Source organism: Strix uralensis, chromosome 2 (assembly GCF_047716275.1).
Source record: "Strix uralensis isolate ZFMK-TIS-50842 chromosome 2, bStrUra1, whole genome shotgun sequence".
Classification (NCBI taxonomy): Eukaryota; Metazoa; Chordata; class Aves; order Strigiformes; family Strigidae; genus Strix; species Strix uralensis.
Genome location: NC_133973.1, coordinates 119,948,023 through 119,965,827, shown reverse-complemented (window position 1 = coordinate 119,965,827; position 17,805 = coordinate 119,948,023). Strand labels below are relative to the sequence as shown.

General features: G+C 35.6%; 1 protein-coding gene across 2 annotated transcripts in view; it reads right to left on the bottom strand.

Annotated features, from left to right (window-relative positions):
- RDX (radixin) overlaps positions 1-17,805 on the bottom strand; it is a 41,577-nt gene that overhangs the window by 8,941 nt on the left and 14,831 nt on the right. Inside the window, exons 3-9 of one of the 2 annotated variants that reach the window (XM_074860109.1) lie at positions 13,773-13,856; positions 13,327-13,362; positions 8,762-8,857; positions 6,402-6,676; positions 2,464-2,547; positions 1,874-2,020; positions 344-440 (exon numbers count right to left, since the gene is read on the bottom strand). In XM_074860109.1, the coding sequence (XP_074716210.1) occupies positions 344-440; positions 1,874-2,020; positions 2,464-2,547; positions 6,402-6,676; positions 8,762-8,857; positions 13,327-13,362; positions 13,773-13,856 (819 nt within the window). The remainder of the gene's footprint in view (positions 1-343; positions 441-1,873; positions 2,021-2,463; positions 2,548-6,401; positions 6,677-8,761; positions 8,858-13,326; positions 13,363-13,772; positions 13,857-17,805) is intronic. The other variant, XM_074860110.1, reaches the window with a different exon arrangement.

Sequence of the window (17,805 nt, the reverse complement as noted above, 5' to 3'; positions counted from 1 at the left end):
TGAGACTATTCTCTTCTAGGTCAAGATTCTTCAGAAATCGAGTATATCTCATGAAAGGTGGGGCGCCAGAGAATTTAGCATCTTACACTGTGGCTTTTCAACACATCACAAAATATTAGTTGAATTAAAAAAAAAAAGAAATCTTAAGAGTATCAACCAGAATGAAGACAGAAAATAAACATATCATACTTCAAAATTAAAATTTCTTTTTGATTACTGACTATTCTACCAATGAGAATAATAACTGTCACAAAATCTTTACTAATGCCATAATGCCAGAGCAAGTCCTTGCACACTGAAATCTCTTCATATACAAAAGCATACTATTCTACACACTACTTACAGGGGCCTTTTTGTCAATTGGCTTTATGACAAATTTTTTGTCATTAAAAGAGATGTTTCTTATTTCACTCCAAGGAAAACCAATCTTGGGTGTCAGCCTTCAAAGAGAAAGTTCTCATTAGAAGCAGCAAAGACATTTTATTTATGTCCACTAAGCCTTAACTCCATATTAGTTTCATTATCACACTTACAAAACATAACAGTTCAAGCACATTTTGGTAACTTTTTTTCCCCCCCCCCACAATTCCATCAAATGAATAAATTACATGAGTAAATTTCATGGCACTAACAGAAGAAATTTCTATTGGTGACTTATTCTACTACCATTAAATAGATGCTAAACATCACAATCATGTACTGATCCTTTATAAGCTATTGATAATTTTATTTTCAGTGAAAAGAATAACTATTTAAATTTGAGAAAAGTCTGACATTTCAAATACTGAAATTAGCCTTCAGCAATGTTGTACTTTGATTTATTCAGATGCAAGATATGTGTTCTTATATTTCCAAAGTTCAAGTTAATTTCCGCTACATCTTGATTAAAATAAATTCAGTTCAGAAACCATTAAAGGGTTATGCACCAATTGCATAACTGCAAATTTTTTTCTCCGTGACCACAGAAATTTTTTTTCCAATTCATATTATCTTAATTACAAGCATTAGAAAATGTTTAAATATTTGATTGCTAAGTATTGGGAGTTAAAGAATACTAAAAATTGGTTGACGGTTCAATCTGATCTGAACATCTTCTGAGCATTTCCTTCTTTCAGGAGTTATATTGCCATCTAATGGCAATTAAGGCTTATAGAATTTTGTTACAGAGTATATACATCAAAAAGCATTAAGTTTCAGGTCAGTTGACAGCTGTTCTGGTGTTTAACACATCAACTTCAAATCACTGAAAGGACTGTTGACATGAGATACTAGTAACAAGTGTTTAGAAAAAGAAACAAAAGAACAAGTCTGTTGTTCTGTTTTGAGATTCTTCAAATTTTGTACATTCCAGCTCTCTCCCTCTTCAAGTAGGACAGAATATTTGATCTCTACCAGGACACAAGATTAATCGATTTTCTTTGATGTCTAAAAGATTTCACTTTTAGATACCAAAGTTTTTCATGCTCTAACAGCTATAATCCTAACCACTGCTCTTACAAAACGTTTCTCATTAAACATGTCGCTCAGCTTCTCAGTGTCCTTTTCATTCTGACTGAAGAGAAAGTCTTGAGGGAGTGAAAAGTACAGAAAGAAACCATATAAAGATGATCTAACCATCATATATCCATATTAAGCAACGTAAATCTAAGTTTCCACAGAACTGCTCTTCCTTTTCCTTCTTTTGCATCTCTATTTAAGCTTTAAAATTCAAATATTCTGGCAGTTAACATCTCTCTTTTCCTATCTTTTACATAGATTAGAAGCTCTTTGAGAACCTATTTTGCTAGATGTTATTGAATACACAATAAGATGGTTTTTGTATCATCTCAGGATCTCCTAGGACAGGACTGCAAAATGAGTATTAGCCACTTACTTATCATCATGCTCATAAATATTCAGACCCAAAGCATCAACTCCTAGCCACAATTCAGTTCCTTTTTTATTCTTTATTTCAAAATAGTTGACTCCATACATTTCTAAGTCTTGTGCTATCTTAAGGTACTCCATCATAGAATCTTCCCTGATGAAAGAAGAAAAAATAATGTGATAGTGTACACAAATCAAAAGTACATTGTAAGAATAAGGTAACTGCAGAATAACTAATTAGTGTAAAATTTAGTTGACTCAGATACTTGTAGAGGTCTATACCTTAATACCCAAGTACAGTCCAATCACCACACTTTGTCTTTTCATCCTGTGAGCTCAGGAAATACTAAATATATTTTAGAGGCAGGCAAATGTGGACAAAGGCAGTTGCCAACCTCACCAGAAATCACGTAGGTAAGCCAATAACATTACTGAAAACTCAACCCCCACTGAAGCTTTCATGGAAGCTTTTGATAACCGCCTAACCTGGTTGGAATAAAAGAAAGCAGTTTCCAAACAAATATGCCACCTCCCAAAATACATCCTAATAATAATAAAAATGTCTTAAAGGTCTTGGAACATCTTTTATGTAATTACCTTAACATTCCCCTGTGCTCTTCATGCCAGTTCTGTATTCTTTCTTCCCACTGTTCTTTTGTCAGTTTGTGCTGTTCTAACACACTGTGAATAGAAGTTGTTGCTATTAAATGACACAGACAACCAATTTAACCTCTTAAAAGTTTTAAAAATAAGTTTGATTACACAGGGTAACATATGCTTTAATTGAATAAACTTAAACATTATTTCCTATACACTGCTCATCTTTTTAACCCAAACAAACACAGAAACTTTGTATTTCAACAAAGACACTTTTAAAATAGTGTGAAATCACTTCTTTTTTCATGGTATTTTATACTCTCTGTAATAGAAAAGTCACACCATAGTATATCTCAACTTCCAGTAAAGTCATAAAAGGGAACACCTGAAAATGCAGACCTATAAAATCCTCATGTGACAAGGCTGCAAATTAAGCTCTAGGTATGCACAGATACACTCAAGCTTTCATTCTGCTGTCATTTTAAAGAAAAAGTAATGCATTAAGAGAAGTTAGCAAACTAGTTTGTTGGGGGCTTTGGGGGTAGTTCGTTGTTTGCTTTTTTAAATAAATAAAATAAACAGTGAAGCGGTTTCAGAAAATTATTTGAGGTTTATCTACAGCAGGCTGCAATAATGGAATTATATTTTGACCTACTAGAACTTTCAATGTAATACTGAAATAAGAAATTAAATGCATCTAACTTTATTATGCTTTTATACCTGCATCTAGCATTTCAAGCACTTCTAGAGAAATTATTTTAAAGCACAATTAAAAACAAAAAGATCCTGCAAGATAATATTACTAAAAAAAAGTCAGAACAGTTGTTTTCCTTCCTTTCTCTTTACTCAGGAAAGTAAAGATTTACTACTTTTCCCTACATTTTTAGGAAAGTACAGTAAGGAATAGACTGAGTGATGCAGAAGGTACTAATGCGGGGTTTCTTCTGTTATAGGATCTTTCTGTCACTTGATTTGCTACTCTTCCCCATATCTAGAGAAGTGCGCTTTTCAGTGATAGCCATATCACATTTTGATTTGCTTAGTGTGCATTCTCAAAACTGAGGCAGAGGTTTTAGTTTTTGGACCTGCACAAAGCTGACACGTTTACAGCTAAATGACAGAAGAACATACAATGACAATACATCCTTTTAGTTTCTCTGTTTTCTCATCTTTAGCCTTGAATATAAGTATAAGCCTAATTATAACACAGAAGGCTGTGCCAGAACGTACAAAGTAGAACAGCCTGCTTTGGCTGTAATAATCTAAAAGCATCCTGGCAATAATTTACAAGTTTCTATTACATTAAAAAAATTAATTCTAAGTCTTTTAGAACAATGTTAATTTATTACAGAAGTTCTGTAATTAAATCAGGCCTGATTTTTACATTGTGATATTTACATTGTGAGGTGCTTTCCACCATTATTTCTTCTATTCTTCCAGCAGATATTCACAAAATGTTCAAAAGCTTTCACAGTAGTATAACATAAAGCTAACAATCAAGAAAATAAAGGACAAAACAGGATATTGCAAAATACACTCTCCCAGGATAATGTCACACAAGTGCCCACCTGAAACGCCCTGCTCCCAAACTCTTCTTCACAGAATCACAGAATGGTTGAGGTTGTAAGTGACTTCTGGAGGTCATCTTGTTCACCTCTTTGCTCAAGCAGGGTCACCTACAGACAGTTGCCTGGGACCATGTCTAGACAGCTTCTGAGTGTCTCTAGGGAGGGAAAACTCCACAAGCTCTCCAGGCAACCTTTGCCAGAGCTTGGTCACCCTCACAGTGACCTGTGCTTTCTTGGACTTTTCAAATTAAGTTAAATTTCTACTTCTACAGAAATTCTTTGCACTTTCCTCTTTTTGAATTGAATTTGAGTTGAAAGACACAAAGCAATGGGCACAAGTTAAATATATTTGAACATAATTTTTTATTTTATTCTTCGCTGCAAAGGTGGTTAAACACAACAGGTTGCCCAGAGAGGTTGCAGAGTGCCCATGCTTGGAAACATTCAAAACCCAACTGGAAAAGGCCTTGAACAACCTCCTGTAATTAGAATAGGATATTTCAGTTGGAAGGGACCTACAGTGACTATCTAGTCCAACTGCCTGATCACATCAGGGCTGACCAGAAGTTAAAGCATGTTATTAATGGCATTGTCCAAATGCCTCTTAAACGCTGACTGGCATGGGGCATCGACAACCTCTCTAGGTGACTCTACTTTGAGTAAGGGGACTGGACTAGATGATCTTCAGAGATCCCCTTCCAACCTCAAATGATTCTGTGTTTCTACGATATCCTCAAAGCTGGCAATGTCTTTGGTGATAGCTATCTTGTCATTTAGTCCCTCCATTCTCTCTTCACATGCTACTGATGAAACAGCACTAGCAGATATGCAAGCACTACTGCAGAGTAACTCAGCAAGGATTTGATGCCTGTTGCTACCCAGCTCATAGTTTTCAACCAAAAAATACACAGTTTTCACAGGTGAACATTAAGAGTTTAATTAACATGAACTGCAAATCTTGTCTCACCTTTTTCAGTAAAATTTGGCAAAGCTAGTCTACTTTGGGAAACAAGTAAGTGGTTTTGACATTATATTGTATATTGCTCTGAAGTAATTTTATGATGTACTTGTTTTTCTGGCAAATCTCCTGGTAACAGGAGGCAAAACAGGAATAATTGTGTCTGAATACAAAAGCTGTGTGCTCACTCAGTGCAGACTGGCACACGACTGGTTGAAAGCATATGCTGGGAAAGCATCTGAACATTTGTCTACTGAAAAGGAGCATCTTAAGTATTTGAATTTGTGTCATACACAAGCACTCCAGTGTTCACAGGCTGTCATCATAACTGAGCAAAAACCAAGATTTGTGAACTAACACATTCAGTAATGACAGTTTTACTGTTTCTACATCTCCCTGCCTTCCTAACTAAGGGTATTTTTCTAGAAAGAGGTATAGACTTCATTGTCACAAGAAGGAAGTAAAGAGCCAAAACTGAACTCTTAGACAGGATTTTTAGAAATCTGAAACATTTTTACAAATATTTCTTTCAATACTTCACCACAATCCTTTGAAATGTTTTTTTGCTTGCTAGAAAGTTCTCAAGCTTAGTTACACTAATAAGCGAGTTTCCACTTCTAGTTTTCAAACCAAAGAGACAAAGCATATGACTTTTAAAAGAAACCTCAAATTATTCCACGGCTCTCACTTTTTTGAGGATGCGTTAATGTTACATATTCAGTAAGCACACATTTGTCCACAGTACATCACTATGCATTCATCTACACAAACAAAATTGTCCAACATTATACATTTGTGTTGCAATGCTTCTCTTGCTGCCAAAACATGCCAAGAGCATGGTTTCAATTGCGTAAAGAAAGAGAACTATAATCTTGGTGCTTACTGTTCATTACCAATTAGAAGAGTTACTGATACAAAAGAGTTTATGCTCAACAGCAACAGCAGTGATTTAGTTCTTTTCATTTTCTGTCCAGGCTAGTGTTTTTCTGCAATATATTTCATTTGCAATACACTATGATTATTTTCAGGAAATTATTATCATTTAAATGTACAAAAGCATCAAGAATTGAAGAAAAGGAGTGAGTATCAAATAATCTTAGTGACCTCTATTTTGATTTTAATTTAGCAGAAGCATGCCTCCAGGAACATTAGATCATTTTGGAAGAAATTTGTTCAACCGCATCTGTGCAGATGGTTGTGGATGGGACAGAAAACAGGTGTCAAGAAAGCTGTAGTTGTGATGCTTCTTTGTTATTTAGAGTCTAAATTAGGATCTCTGAATTTTACTAGCAAAGCAGGCACTCTTAAGAAAGCTACCATTAATGCACATTATCACTTAATATTTTAATTATCAAAAATATGCTGTAATGAAGTTTTTATGCAGCAGATGATGCAAAAACAGTCTCACTCACCGCTGAGGGAGAAGTCTGTCATTGGCTAGGTAGCCTAGTTTATGTATCTCCTTACTGTAATCTCCATACTTGGACTGGACAGCGTAAGAAGCCAGAAGAACTGCAGTTTCAGGTGGGCAATATATTTCATCATTTAAGATCGCTTCTTTGACTTGCAGAAAGAAAAGTCTCTGAGTTATTTCCTGAATTAATTCTTCAGATACATCCTCTGGAAAAAACTTGGCCCTGAACTTAAACTGCAAAGGATTTTCTTTCCTTACATCTTGCTGCGTTACCTGAGGGAAAGGAATAAAGAAAACTAAAAAGAGCACTAAATGAATATTAAATAAAACTAACTCAGTAGTAATGAATTCTTTAGCCCTCTGCACTGAAATCCAGTGCTTCCTGACAAGTCCACTGTGGAACTCACTAAAGGTTCACACGGCACTGAATCAGGTACACCAGTGTGGATAAATCAGACAATTTTGAAATACTACTCAAAGGCTTGTTTAAGAGGTTTTTTTGTAGACTTGTGTGAATTTGTATTTATCACAATAAAAATCTGGAAAAAAAGAAGTTGTAATACATATTAAAAAAATCAAAACTAGATCCAAGGATGAACTGGTGAAATTTGGATGTAACAAGGTTTCTTTAGCAAGAACTACAACACATTTCTTCAATGTAAGTGTAAAGTTGGATTGTTTTATAAGTCTTTGAACTACTGAATTAAATACGCACACTTTGTTCCTGTGCAAAAAACCATAATGTTATTAATCACATTTTTCTAAAATGGATAAGCCTTATAATCGTGATTTCTGTGAAGAGATCAGATGTGGGCATCTTAAGTTTTTAAGTAAGTGTCTGCTTCAAATTTCAACAAAACCTCATTTTTAGGTAGAATTTTCCATTTCATTTGGGCTCAGCTTTCAGCACTGATTATGACTAAGGCAAAAGCACTCAAATTTAAAATAATTTTAACATCAAATAATACAGTGATCTTTAAAAGGTACATTCATAATAAAATAAATCTCATACATCGCAATTCCTCAAGCACTTTATTACACATTTAATTTTATGTCACTAGTAGTCCCTCTAGAACTTCTTCACTATGCATGAAATGATGCATATGTTTGCTTGACTTGCAGGAAGTATCAAAAAACTGCAAACAAAATGCAACCATTTAATCACATGCATAAGGCAGCATAAGTACTATATTCAACATTTCAGATGTCAATTTAAAAAGTTCTGTTTGCTTTTCATTATTGTCCATCTGCTTCTGATTTACATACACACTATTTCACTTTAATCTCACAAGTGAATGATTAATTGTGCTCCTGCCATAATAAAACCTTCTTTGCACATCTATTCTGTGATTTATGATATCAGTATTTACCACAAATATTTAAATAGTAACTTACAAGTTAGAGTCAGTTTATGATGATGCATTTAAAAATCAAATGTTACAAGCTTTAAAAAAAAAGATAGGTAACTGCCTTAGTCAAAGAAATTAGCACACCTTTGCTGCTCCTGAACTGCACCAGCAACTTAACTTGCTAAAGACTTTCACAGAGCAATGTCTACTGGAATTTTCACAACTGATGCACCAAATCCTGTAGTCTCCAACCACTGGAGGGAAGCCATTAGGACTAACAAAATATCTGTAGCACTACAATGTTTATTGCATATGAAACAAGACACATATGAAATTATAGGAGACAGCTTTGGTGGTTAGCAGGTTTAACTTGCTGGATTTACCACAGAGAAGGGAAGATTATATAAATGCAGACAGTAGGACTTGCTCTTAAAAACCTCCCAATTTACCTCCTAATAATAATTAAAATTCATAATTAGAATTTAAAGTAAAATGACCTGGTTGCCAATAGCCTGGAGATACAAAGTGCTCAGTGCTGTTAGGAAAAAACAAAAGTTATCCTACAATCTACCTATTAGATACCTAAACAAAAGTTTAGGAGCCTATTATTGGTGTCTTCTTTAAAGATCTATAGCTGTATACATGCAAATTCCTGAAGCTCAAATACTTCACACACACACCCCCAACTGTAAAACATTTATTCTATTATATTTTGCTACATGAAAACAGGACAACCATATGAATTTAAGTTTTCCTAATGCATGCATCACCATGGTACTGGAAATACAGGAAACAGTATCTCCTTCTCAAATTAAATGTTGATGCAGCTTTTCACATTCTTTTATAACTAGCCAAACTTAACACTGTATTTTGTCATTTATAGCAAATGAAAAGCAACTTGTCAACTAAATTTGAAGCCAGCTGTATCTCACCTACAACATTAAAGCAGCAAGCCTTATAAAAGTATATTTCAAACTGTACACTTGCCTAAACATTAGGGAATTGTTACCTTTTTATTTAGCTTCAGCCAAGTTGAGTAGCCTTTGCTGTCCACATACTGTAGCCCAAAAAACCAGACTTCACGAAGACCAACAGTTTTCACCACCTAAAGATAAATTATACATAATCATCAGTAATCACTACAACAGGATTTTTTAATGGTAATTAAGCAACAGAAACCATCTCAAACTGAAATGTAATCAGGTTTTACATGAACAAAAATTAAAATAGTAGCAAAACATCAGGTTCGGGGAAGCATTCACCTCAGGTCTAAACAAACTCAAACACTATGTTGTCAAACTACCAACTGGAGTGTGCAGCTTATAGCATACATCAAACTCAGCACCTGAGGAATACAAGGTAGCAAACAGGACCCTCATATTTGAAAGACAACTTGTGAAGCTGTAATAAAGAATAATACTTGTGGACAAGTATGAGGTAATGAGGATGAATAACCTCTTTCAAATATTTTTGAGATCTTCTAAGCGTTAATGATAAAAGGGATAAGGATGATCTAGCTGATAAACAATGCATGGATTTCCTGTAAGACTTCTGATCAGGTCTATCACCAAAGGCTACTAAAGAAACAAAACTGTCCTTGAATACAGGGAAGGTCTTTTTATGGATATACTGGTTAAAAAGAAAGAAGAAAAAAATGAACTGTTTTCACAACAGACTTGTAGTGTAACCACCAGGGAAGTCGTGAGGACTTCATATATGATCTGCAAAAAAGGATGAAACTGACAAAATCTGCTGTGGAAAACCTTCCATAAAGATCTGTGAATGAACAGTAAAAAGGAAGATGAACCTCAACAAAAGATAATATTTAATAAAAACAAAATTATGTAAAAGACAACAATTTTAATTATGCGAACAAAGTTCTTGTTGAAAAGGAAAAAAGCAACAAAGCTGTTCTATTACTATACACATCTATGGTATTCCCAAATCTCTAATACTACATATGGACTAGTCACATCAACTTAAAGAAAGGATGCTGCAGCACTGCAAATGTTTCAAATGTTGGAAAGAATGATCAGTGACATGGAACATTTTCTGCATAGCTAAGACTAGAACTAAGGCTACTGACAGAGAAACAAGGAAAAATATGATCTATTAAACTTGCATGGCATGTAGCTAAGGAAAAGAGAGAATGATTATTCAATATTTCTCATACTGTAAGAATTAAGAATATCAATAGAAATCATTAGATAGCAGGTTGAAAGCAAACAAAAAGCACTTTTACTACACAGAGTATAATGAAACTGTGGAACTGTCTTACAAGTCTTTTGCATAGTAAAAGTACGCATGGATTCAACAAGCAATTAATCAGAAAGGTCCAGCAAAGATTATTAAATTAACTGTAAACTCTGGCTCCGAAAGATCCAGTATGGCAGTACTTACATATGTTCTCAGGTTGGACCATGCTGGCAAGCTGGTTTACTGAAGGCTGTATTATGGAAGCATTCAGATGCATGTGAAGTAAATAGAATTTTACACATAGATCCTCCTCCATTTTAAAGAAGTACTATCGGGTTGCAAAATTAAGATTTTGAAAATTAGAAAATGTCACAAGATAGCTGTGCAAACTTACTTCTGATGCCTTGCATATTTGCATTATTACTTAACAATCATTCAGGTGTGCACCTTTTTACCTCCTCTACCCTTTCACCTCCAAACTCCAAAGCACAGAATGGACAATGTTCACAGATTCAACCCGATTCCTTTAGTGAGCAGTTTTGTCTAGAATTCCTACATCATTTACTTTAGAACATAAGAAATGCTAGGAACAAGTTTATGTTACTAGTATGGTCCTGAGCAACATTAGATTTGGGTGTCCCAACACAGAAGTTTCAGACCTGCTGCTTCTTTTGGCACAGATCTCCTATATGATGTTGATCAAACTACTTATGGCTTTATCAGATGACTGAGAATACTCTTTACAGCTGTCCAAGTTAAGCCTTTGTACCTGATCAGCTCTCTGAGCTGCAAAAGAAGTCAGCAAGAACTACAGATGCTCAACAGCTCTGCCCATAAGGTATAAGGAGACAAGTGCTTATGCGCACGTCAAAATATTTTGCTCTCACCTGCTAACTACAGCCCTTCAACTGAGATGCATATTGCACGTTATTTAAATACAGACAACTCGTCTACTGCAATACAGAGTTCCACATGCTTGCAAATCAACGCTAAAAATAACTTACACATTAGCCTGTTTTACTTCAGACTCCATAAATAAGGAAAGAGCATCGTCTACCACTGCCTCTCAGCTCAAAGGAAAGAGAAAAAAATTCTGAAACTTTGTACCAAGATAATAGAAGCGCTTATGCACTGCAGTAGCACAATATGAAAAATAAGTACAGAATGAGAAACTTAGGAGTTTGATTCTCGCTCAGAAGATTCATTAAGGGACTTCAGGCAAGCCTTCATCTCATCTGTAAAACAGATTTATCCACCATCACATCCTACAACTTGACTGTTAATAGGCAATAAAAACTTCTTGGAGAAGAAAAGCAACCAGAGCAATAGACATGCTTTGGCAAATTAAAACATACACATAAAGACAAACTAGCAAGAATTTCATTGAGTCAGCTTCCAAAAGATTGTAAGGGACAATTTATGAGATATTTGGAAAGGACAGTGGGGTATAACTTGCCATAAAGGAGACAACCCTCCCATTCTTTCTGAATGTCAACTACAGTAAACCAGAGGTACTGATGCCCAGTGCTAACACCTTATTGAAAACGACAACCAACCCCTACCATTACCATCAGTGTGTAGAAACATGACCCACCACAGTGTTCTTCCTCTCCTAGGAAAGTTACAGATGCTAAATTGGTTGACTAAAGGAGGACAGATTCTCTCTTGCCCATTCTGACCACTGACAGGATAGACAGGAGAGGAGTAACAATAAATATGTTAAGACACCTTCTGAAATAAGAGTAATTTAAAAAAAAAAAATGGGTTTGGGCAATAAATAAGAATTTTACTGAGTTTCACAATGGAAGAGAAAAGAGAAAGCCACAGATATCAAATGCTGCATTCTTGTCTGCTAGCAGATGAAGATGATGAACACACACACGGAATGGGAAACAACTCCAGAAAACACAAATTAAAACCTTAAAAGAACCACTGACTGAAAAAAAGGACAAGTTGCTCACCAAAAACATAGAGGAGCACTAGACAACAGCTAAATTAATGGAGGGGTTATTTTCTGCAAGCAATAATCAACAAGTCTACTGTCATGTACACCATTTCTGCATAAACCTTGAAGGCCAATCATCTCAAAAACAGTGCTGCTCGATTCTCTTTCCCTAAACAGCGTAATTTTTGTCTGAAAATTTCATGCTGGTTTTGCAATATAGTTCAGCTCTTGAAGTTACTCTGCGGAACTTGCATTTGAATTTAAGATCAGGTGGAAGATGGTTCTCTCCTCACAACTGTGTTGGTTGATTTTGCCTGACCTAAGAATTTTTCAATTTAAACTTCCAGAAGTTAAGTGTAAGAGCTGGTGAGATGTCAAACACCACACAGTGAATCGCGGAACAAAGTTCAAGAGAGCATGAAAAAGAATTCAGAGCTGTATCTTTGTTAACTGTTTGTGAATGCCCCAATTTGGATGAACCTGATTACCTGGGCACAAGACGTTACACAGCAGAATGTCACCCCACCCAGTACTGCATGGCAGAAGATAGCAAAGGTTGGCAAAAGACAAGTCACAGCTTGAGGCTCCTGTGCCACAGATTACCATACTTTTTATTTGATGATGGTGTTGGTTAGACAAAAAGCAGGACAGCCCCTTTCTTCAAGAAGTCTTTGTAAGAGTCATGAAGTCTATTCCTATGTAAAAGCTAAAGATGTTAGTTTAGAGAAAGGGGTGGAGGCTAGAAGACTTAAGAGTCAGTCAGTCATTTCAAACAAAATTGCAAATTAAATTTTGTTCATCTAAATGAAAAAGCTCAGTGTTACAAAACAACATTTTCCTTTCAATTTATATACTAAGACATTTAATTACCTCTTAAAGGTCAATTAAAAGTGTAAGAGTTCTGAAAGGGTTCTTTCAGTGTGTTACTTTCTCTTAATACCCATCACTACATACTTTAAGCATCCGGAGTGGAGTGGACAGAAACAACAGTTCTTCTAGACGTAAGTGTTGATATAATTAAACTGGTTTCGAAGAGCAATTTCAAGTATTTCTGCATTTTTAACTAGATGAATACATCTTAGATCTAGATAATATATTTTTTTGTTTCTTGAGGAAAAATAAAACAACACATTGACAAGCTTCTATTCTTAACATTTTCTAGGACATTCCACAAACTAGACCAAAAAACTGTTTCAAGATTCTGATGGCTGCATCACATGAAATGAATGCAAGAACAACCCTTTTTAAGAAACCATTCGTTTAGGCTGTTTGACTGGTGTACAACAGAGACATTATCAAGTGAGAATGTGTGGCTCTCATGGATCTACAATCCATAAGAACATTAAAAGCCATCATTTTCACTTTTCCATTTAGTCTTTTTTTTTTTAACTTAAATTTCAAACTGGATCATAGGACAACATAACTTTTCTAACATTTGGGAAGTGAAAAAGTATCCACAGCTTCCATTCCTGGAAAAAAAAATAAAAGATGTTCACTTTCCTCAATGAACTTTTATTGTTACCTCATTATTAAACAGTGAAGGCTATATAAATTTCTCATACACATAATTCTAACAATCATCTTGCAGTTGCAACTATAATGTTATTAGACAAAAAAATACCATTAATTTCAAAGCAGTTCTATATGCATGATTCAACTGAAGCCTCATTGTTAACCTATTTACACAGAGTTGTCTTTGAATTTATTACATTCCATGAGAAGTAATGAGGAAGTTCAAACTGAGAGGCTAGCTTAGATAATGTAAGAAAAACCATGATCTATACATGAGAACACTTCTGCTTTCTCAGTCTATGCCTTAATATCCACAATAGTTTTATGTGTTTGTACACGTACACACGCAGAGACACATGTAAGTTACCTGATCAAAGAGCTGCTTGCCTGTTGTATTGGGCTGGATGGCAAATTCCAACTCTGCATCCATTGTGGTTACTCTGACATTGATCTGCAGAAAATAAAGAAATATTTAAATCATACTGTAACAGTGTAATGCTTCTATATACTGTGATTAGCCTGTAAGACATAAAACATGGGAACTAAATTAAACTATTTTAATGGTCTTGTATACACACAGAACACAGCAAATACAAAAATGGAAAAATTGAACCTGTAAAAAATTTCATTTTTTGTTTAGTATAAAAGCATATTCAGGATAATATTTAACACTAGGTTTGAAGGTCAAACCAGGGAACAAAGTTCAAAATCAATGTAATGGGATAGCTGACGTGACTACTGTCACTCAAAGAACACTCAGCTACTGGGCACTATCTTTCAGTGAGCTTCCCAAATGTGTGCAAAAGAAGAGTTCCTAGTCATACACATACCATTTTAAGGTATTTCTACTTGACAATATAAAAAGACAAGCAGCTCCTGTCCTGCCATTTCTAAAATTAAGAGGTTCAGTGGTCTTAAAGTATATAGACTAGAGTTTGTACACCTCAGGACAGTCTAATAGCAGATTTTTCATCAATGGAAGGAGGAACTATAGAAGTTAGCTCTGCTTAATACTGATCCCATTCAATTCCCTTACTACAAGGCTGAAAAAACACTGCTATTAATTTAATTTCTTCCTTCTGAAATAGAGACCATTTTCTAGACGACTCTGGACAGTCACTGTTTTTATTTGTTCTAAAACAAGCAGTCAAATATTCCAGGAGATATCTGGAAGACTCCATTACTTGGAAGTACAACAGTCTGTTCCCATTTCTCTTCAACTGGTACACACAGAAGTTAGAATTTTCATGAAATAGAACACAGTACTAAATGCATAGTACTGTCTTCTCACTGTTAGAATGGTCCTCCATTCCTACTGCCAGGGTATCACATTTTATTTATCATTAGTGAATAGGAATATAAAGTGTTAAAGGTCAAATCTACTTTGCTATAAATGCAAAAACCAGTAACATGAAACTTATTTAAGGCACACAGATATATTCTAATTTCTTTCCCTCTCTACTATAAAATATGGAACAGGAATAAATTAGGACTTGTATTACAGGTTCTTACACTACTTGATCTACATCTGTGTAAACCATTTCCATTAACTATTTCCCTAATTTTGCCACCAGGTGGAATACTTTGAGAAGTGAGAGTCTGGAAATATCTCCACAAGACAGAGCACAGAAGGGAGATCTAAGGTGTGAAAAAGAAAACCAGATAGAATTTTGTCCCTGTGCAACAGATTAAACTTGTTCACTCCTTTCTTTTGTGTCAAGGTAAACAACTTTGGGCATGAGCTGGATACACAAGACAAGAGTACTGGGAGTCTGAGGACCTCTAGGTTATAGACCTACAAACAAGGAAGATAACAGGGGGTTAGCAAACTTTTTTTGTGTGCAAACATTGATAAAGAACAAGAGTTGAAGGCTTTGGAGTAAAAGATAGTAAACTTCTATTGCAAAAAAAAAAATTAGAGAGTGTGTGTCAGGAGGAAGGAAAAGAAGTGTCTTCTGTAGATTCTCTCACTGCCCATTTTGAGAGGAAAACAAAATTGCCTATTCTCTAACAGAATACTCCATTTAAATGGTAGGTCTAACTGCCAGTTGCACTGGTTTAAGTGTGGGGGGGTGCCCCTTAATTACAAGAAGAGGGGTTTTTTTAAGCAGTTTTTCAATTTTAAAAATTAAGCCTGCTTTAAGGCAACTACAATAAGCAAGTTAAAGGATAAGGCTAAAATGTAACTTTAATAAATGCCAAACCCCTTCGTTATGTAACAGCACCATTGCCAAAACAAGAAGCGTCACAGAAGATCTAAAGCACAGCAAGTTCAACTAATTGCAGCAAACTTCTTAAGAGCTGCAGCTGAAACTTCTTACATAAATATCCTGATAATAAATGTCATCTTCTAAAAATGAAAGAATTACTACCTGAAAGTCTATATCCCTCACAAGAACTAAAATACTCAAACATTAAAATAACAGATGTAATACAGAAGCAAACTCAACACAACCTGCAGATGGTGTTCACTGCTGGATATTACTGCCTCAAATAAAAGCTGAGTTCTGTAAGAGTACACATCTGCTACATCTGTGATAGATACAAATACACATTAGGAGTACCTGGCAACTTAAATGCATTACAGTAATTGTTTACGTCTTCAGCAATTTTCTTTTTCTTTGAACTTCTGATTAACAGATCAGCCAACCGCTAATATTTACACTTTAAGTTCTAAGAAAGTCATACATTAAATGATAGCAATATTAAAATGTTACCTTTTATGATACGAGTTATTTAAGAAGAGACTTACAAAGTTAACACTACATTTGATCTTTTTCCTTCCGAAGATTTTTGGACTGACTTATGATTTTGGGCACACAAAGACCGAGCTTTTACAACCTTCTAACATTGTTTCACAGCTTCAGTTATTTCTGAAAATAAGGTTACTTTGGGCAAAACCTGAGACTGAGCCCAGAAGGTTTACTTATCTAATCGAAACCTCAATCACACAGCATGCTCTCAACAAGATCACAGAACATCAAGGTTGGAAAAGACTTTGAAGATCATTCAGTCCAACCATTAACCTAACACTGGCAGTTCCCAACTACACCGTATCCCTAAGATCTATGTCAACTCTACTCTTAAACACCTCCAGGGATGGGGACTCCACCACCTCCCTGGGTAGCCCATTCCAACGCCTAACAACCCGTTCTCTAAAGAAATACTTCCTAATATCCAATCTAAACCTTCCCTGGCGCAACTTGAGGCCATTACCTCTTTTTCTATCGCTTATTACTTGGTTAAAGAGACTCATCCCCAGCTCTCTGCAACCTCCTTTCAGGTAGTTGTAGAGGGCGATGAGGTCTCCCCTCAGCCTCCTCTTCTCCAGACTAAACACCCCCAGTTCCTCAGCTGCTCCTTATATGACATGTGCTCCAGACTCTTCACCAGCTTCGTTGCCCTTCTTTGGACACACTCAAGTAATCAAACCTCTGCTGTTAGTTGCACCGTCTGTAAAATAAAGCTAACCAATTACATTAAGAAGAATCATGAGGGAAGTATCCACATTATAAATAAGGCAGAGAATTGAGAAAATGCAGGCAGAGAAGGCCCAGTAAAATCTGCAATGGACTGTTACTCGTGTAAACTGCCGTTGGCTATCCAGCTACTTTAAAGCGACACTCCTAATGTGACATTGGTGACAGCGGGAAATTATCTGAACCACAAATTATGCAGACAGACACTAATCTGAACGTAATTACTCTGAACCGACTTTACCACATGAATACGGAAACAGGAAAGAGCTCTTGCAATGGTGACAAGAGAAATGTATGAAGGTTTCCTGTAGCAAGCGTTGGAAGGCTACCACTACTCATACCACAAGACCCATTTAATACCTGCTTTTCAATCTTGCTCTCCCCAGGATTACACATCTTTCCTCAAACTTCAGAAACTATGACAAAGCACTAGACAAGTCTTAGCCAATTACTTCAGCTGCTCAGTCATGAAACAAATCCCATTCTGTGTTGCACAGGTTCAGGGTAAGAGCTGCCACAAGTCTCATGGGGTATATTAATATGTAATTTTGTCTGAACTCTGAGTACGTGCCTTCTGAGGACCCTACTCTGGTAAACTGATCAAGACATTCTCTAGGTGATTCTGCAATTTATAGGACTATGCCTCAGCAAACATCCTTTTTTAAGGTTAAAAAGCAACTACACACAAACATTTCTGATGCCACAATTTAACAATCTATATCACTTATTACTGATCGAGAGATCGCTACGCAAATATTAAATACTAAATTATCATGGTAGTCATATCTGGGAAATACTTAAAAATGCTATTGTAGACTTAGTAACTGGGTAGCTCAGACTTTGCGAATCTTCTGGCAAGGTCCATGCGCTGAGAGATCCTCCCCTCCTCCTCCACAGATCAGGCAACATCATATCTGAATG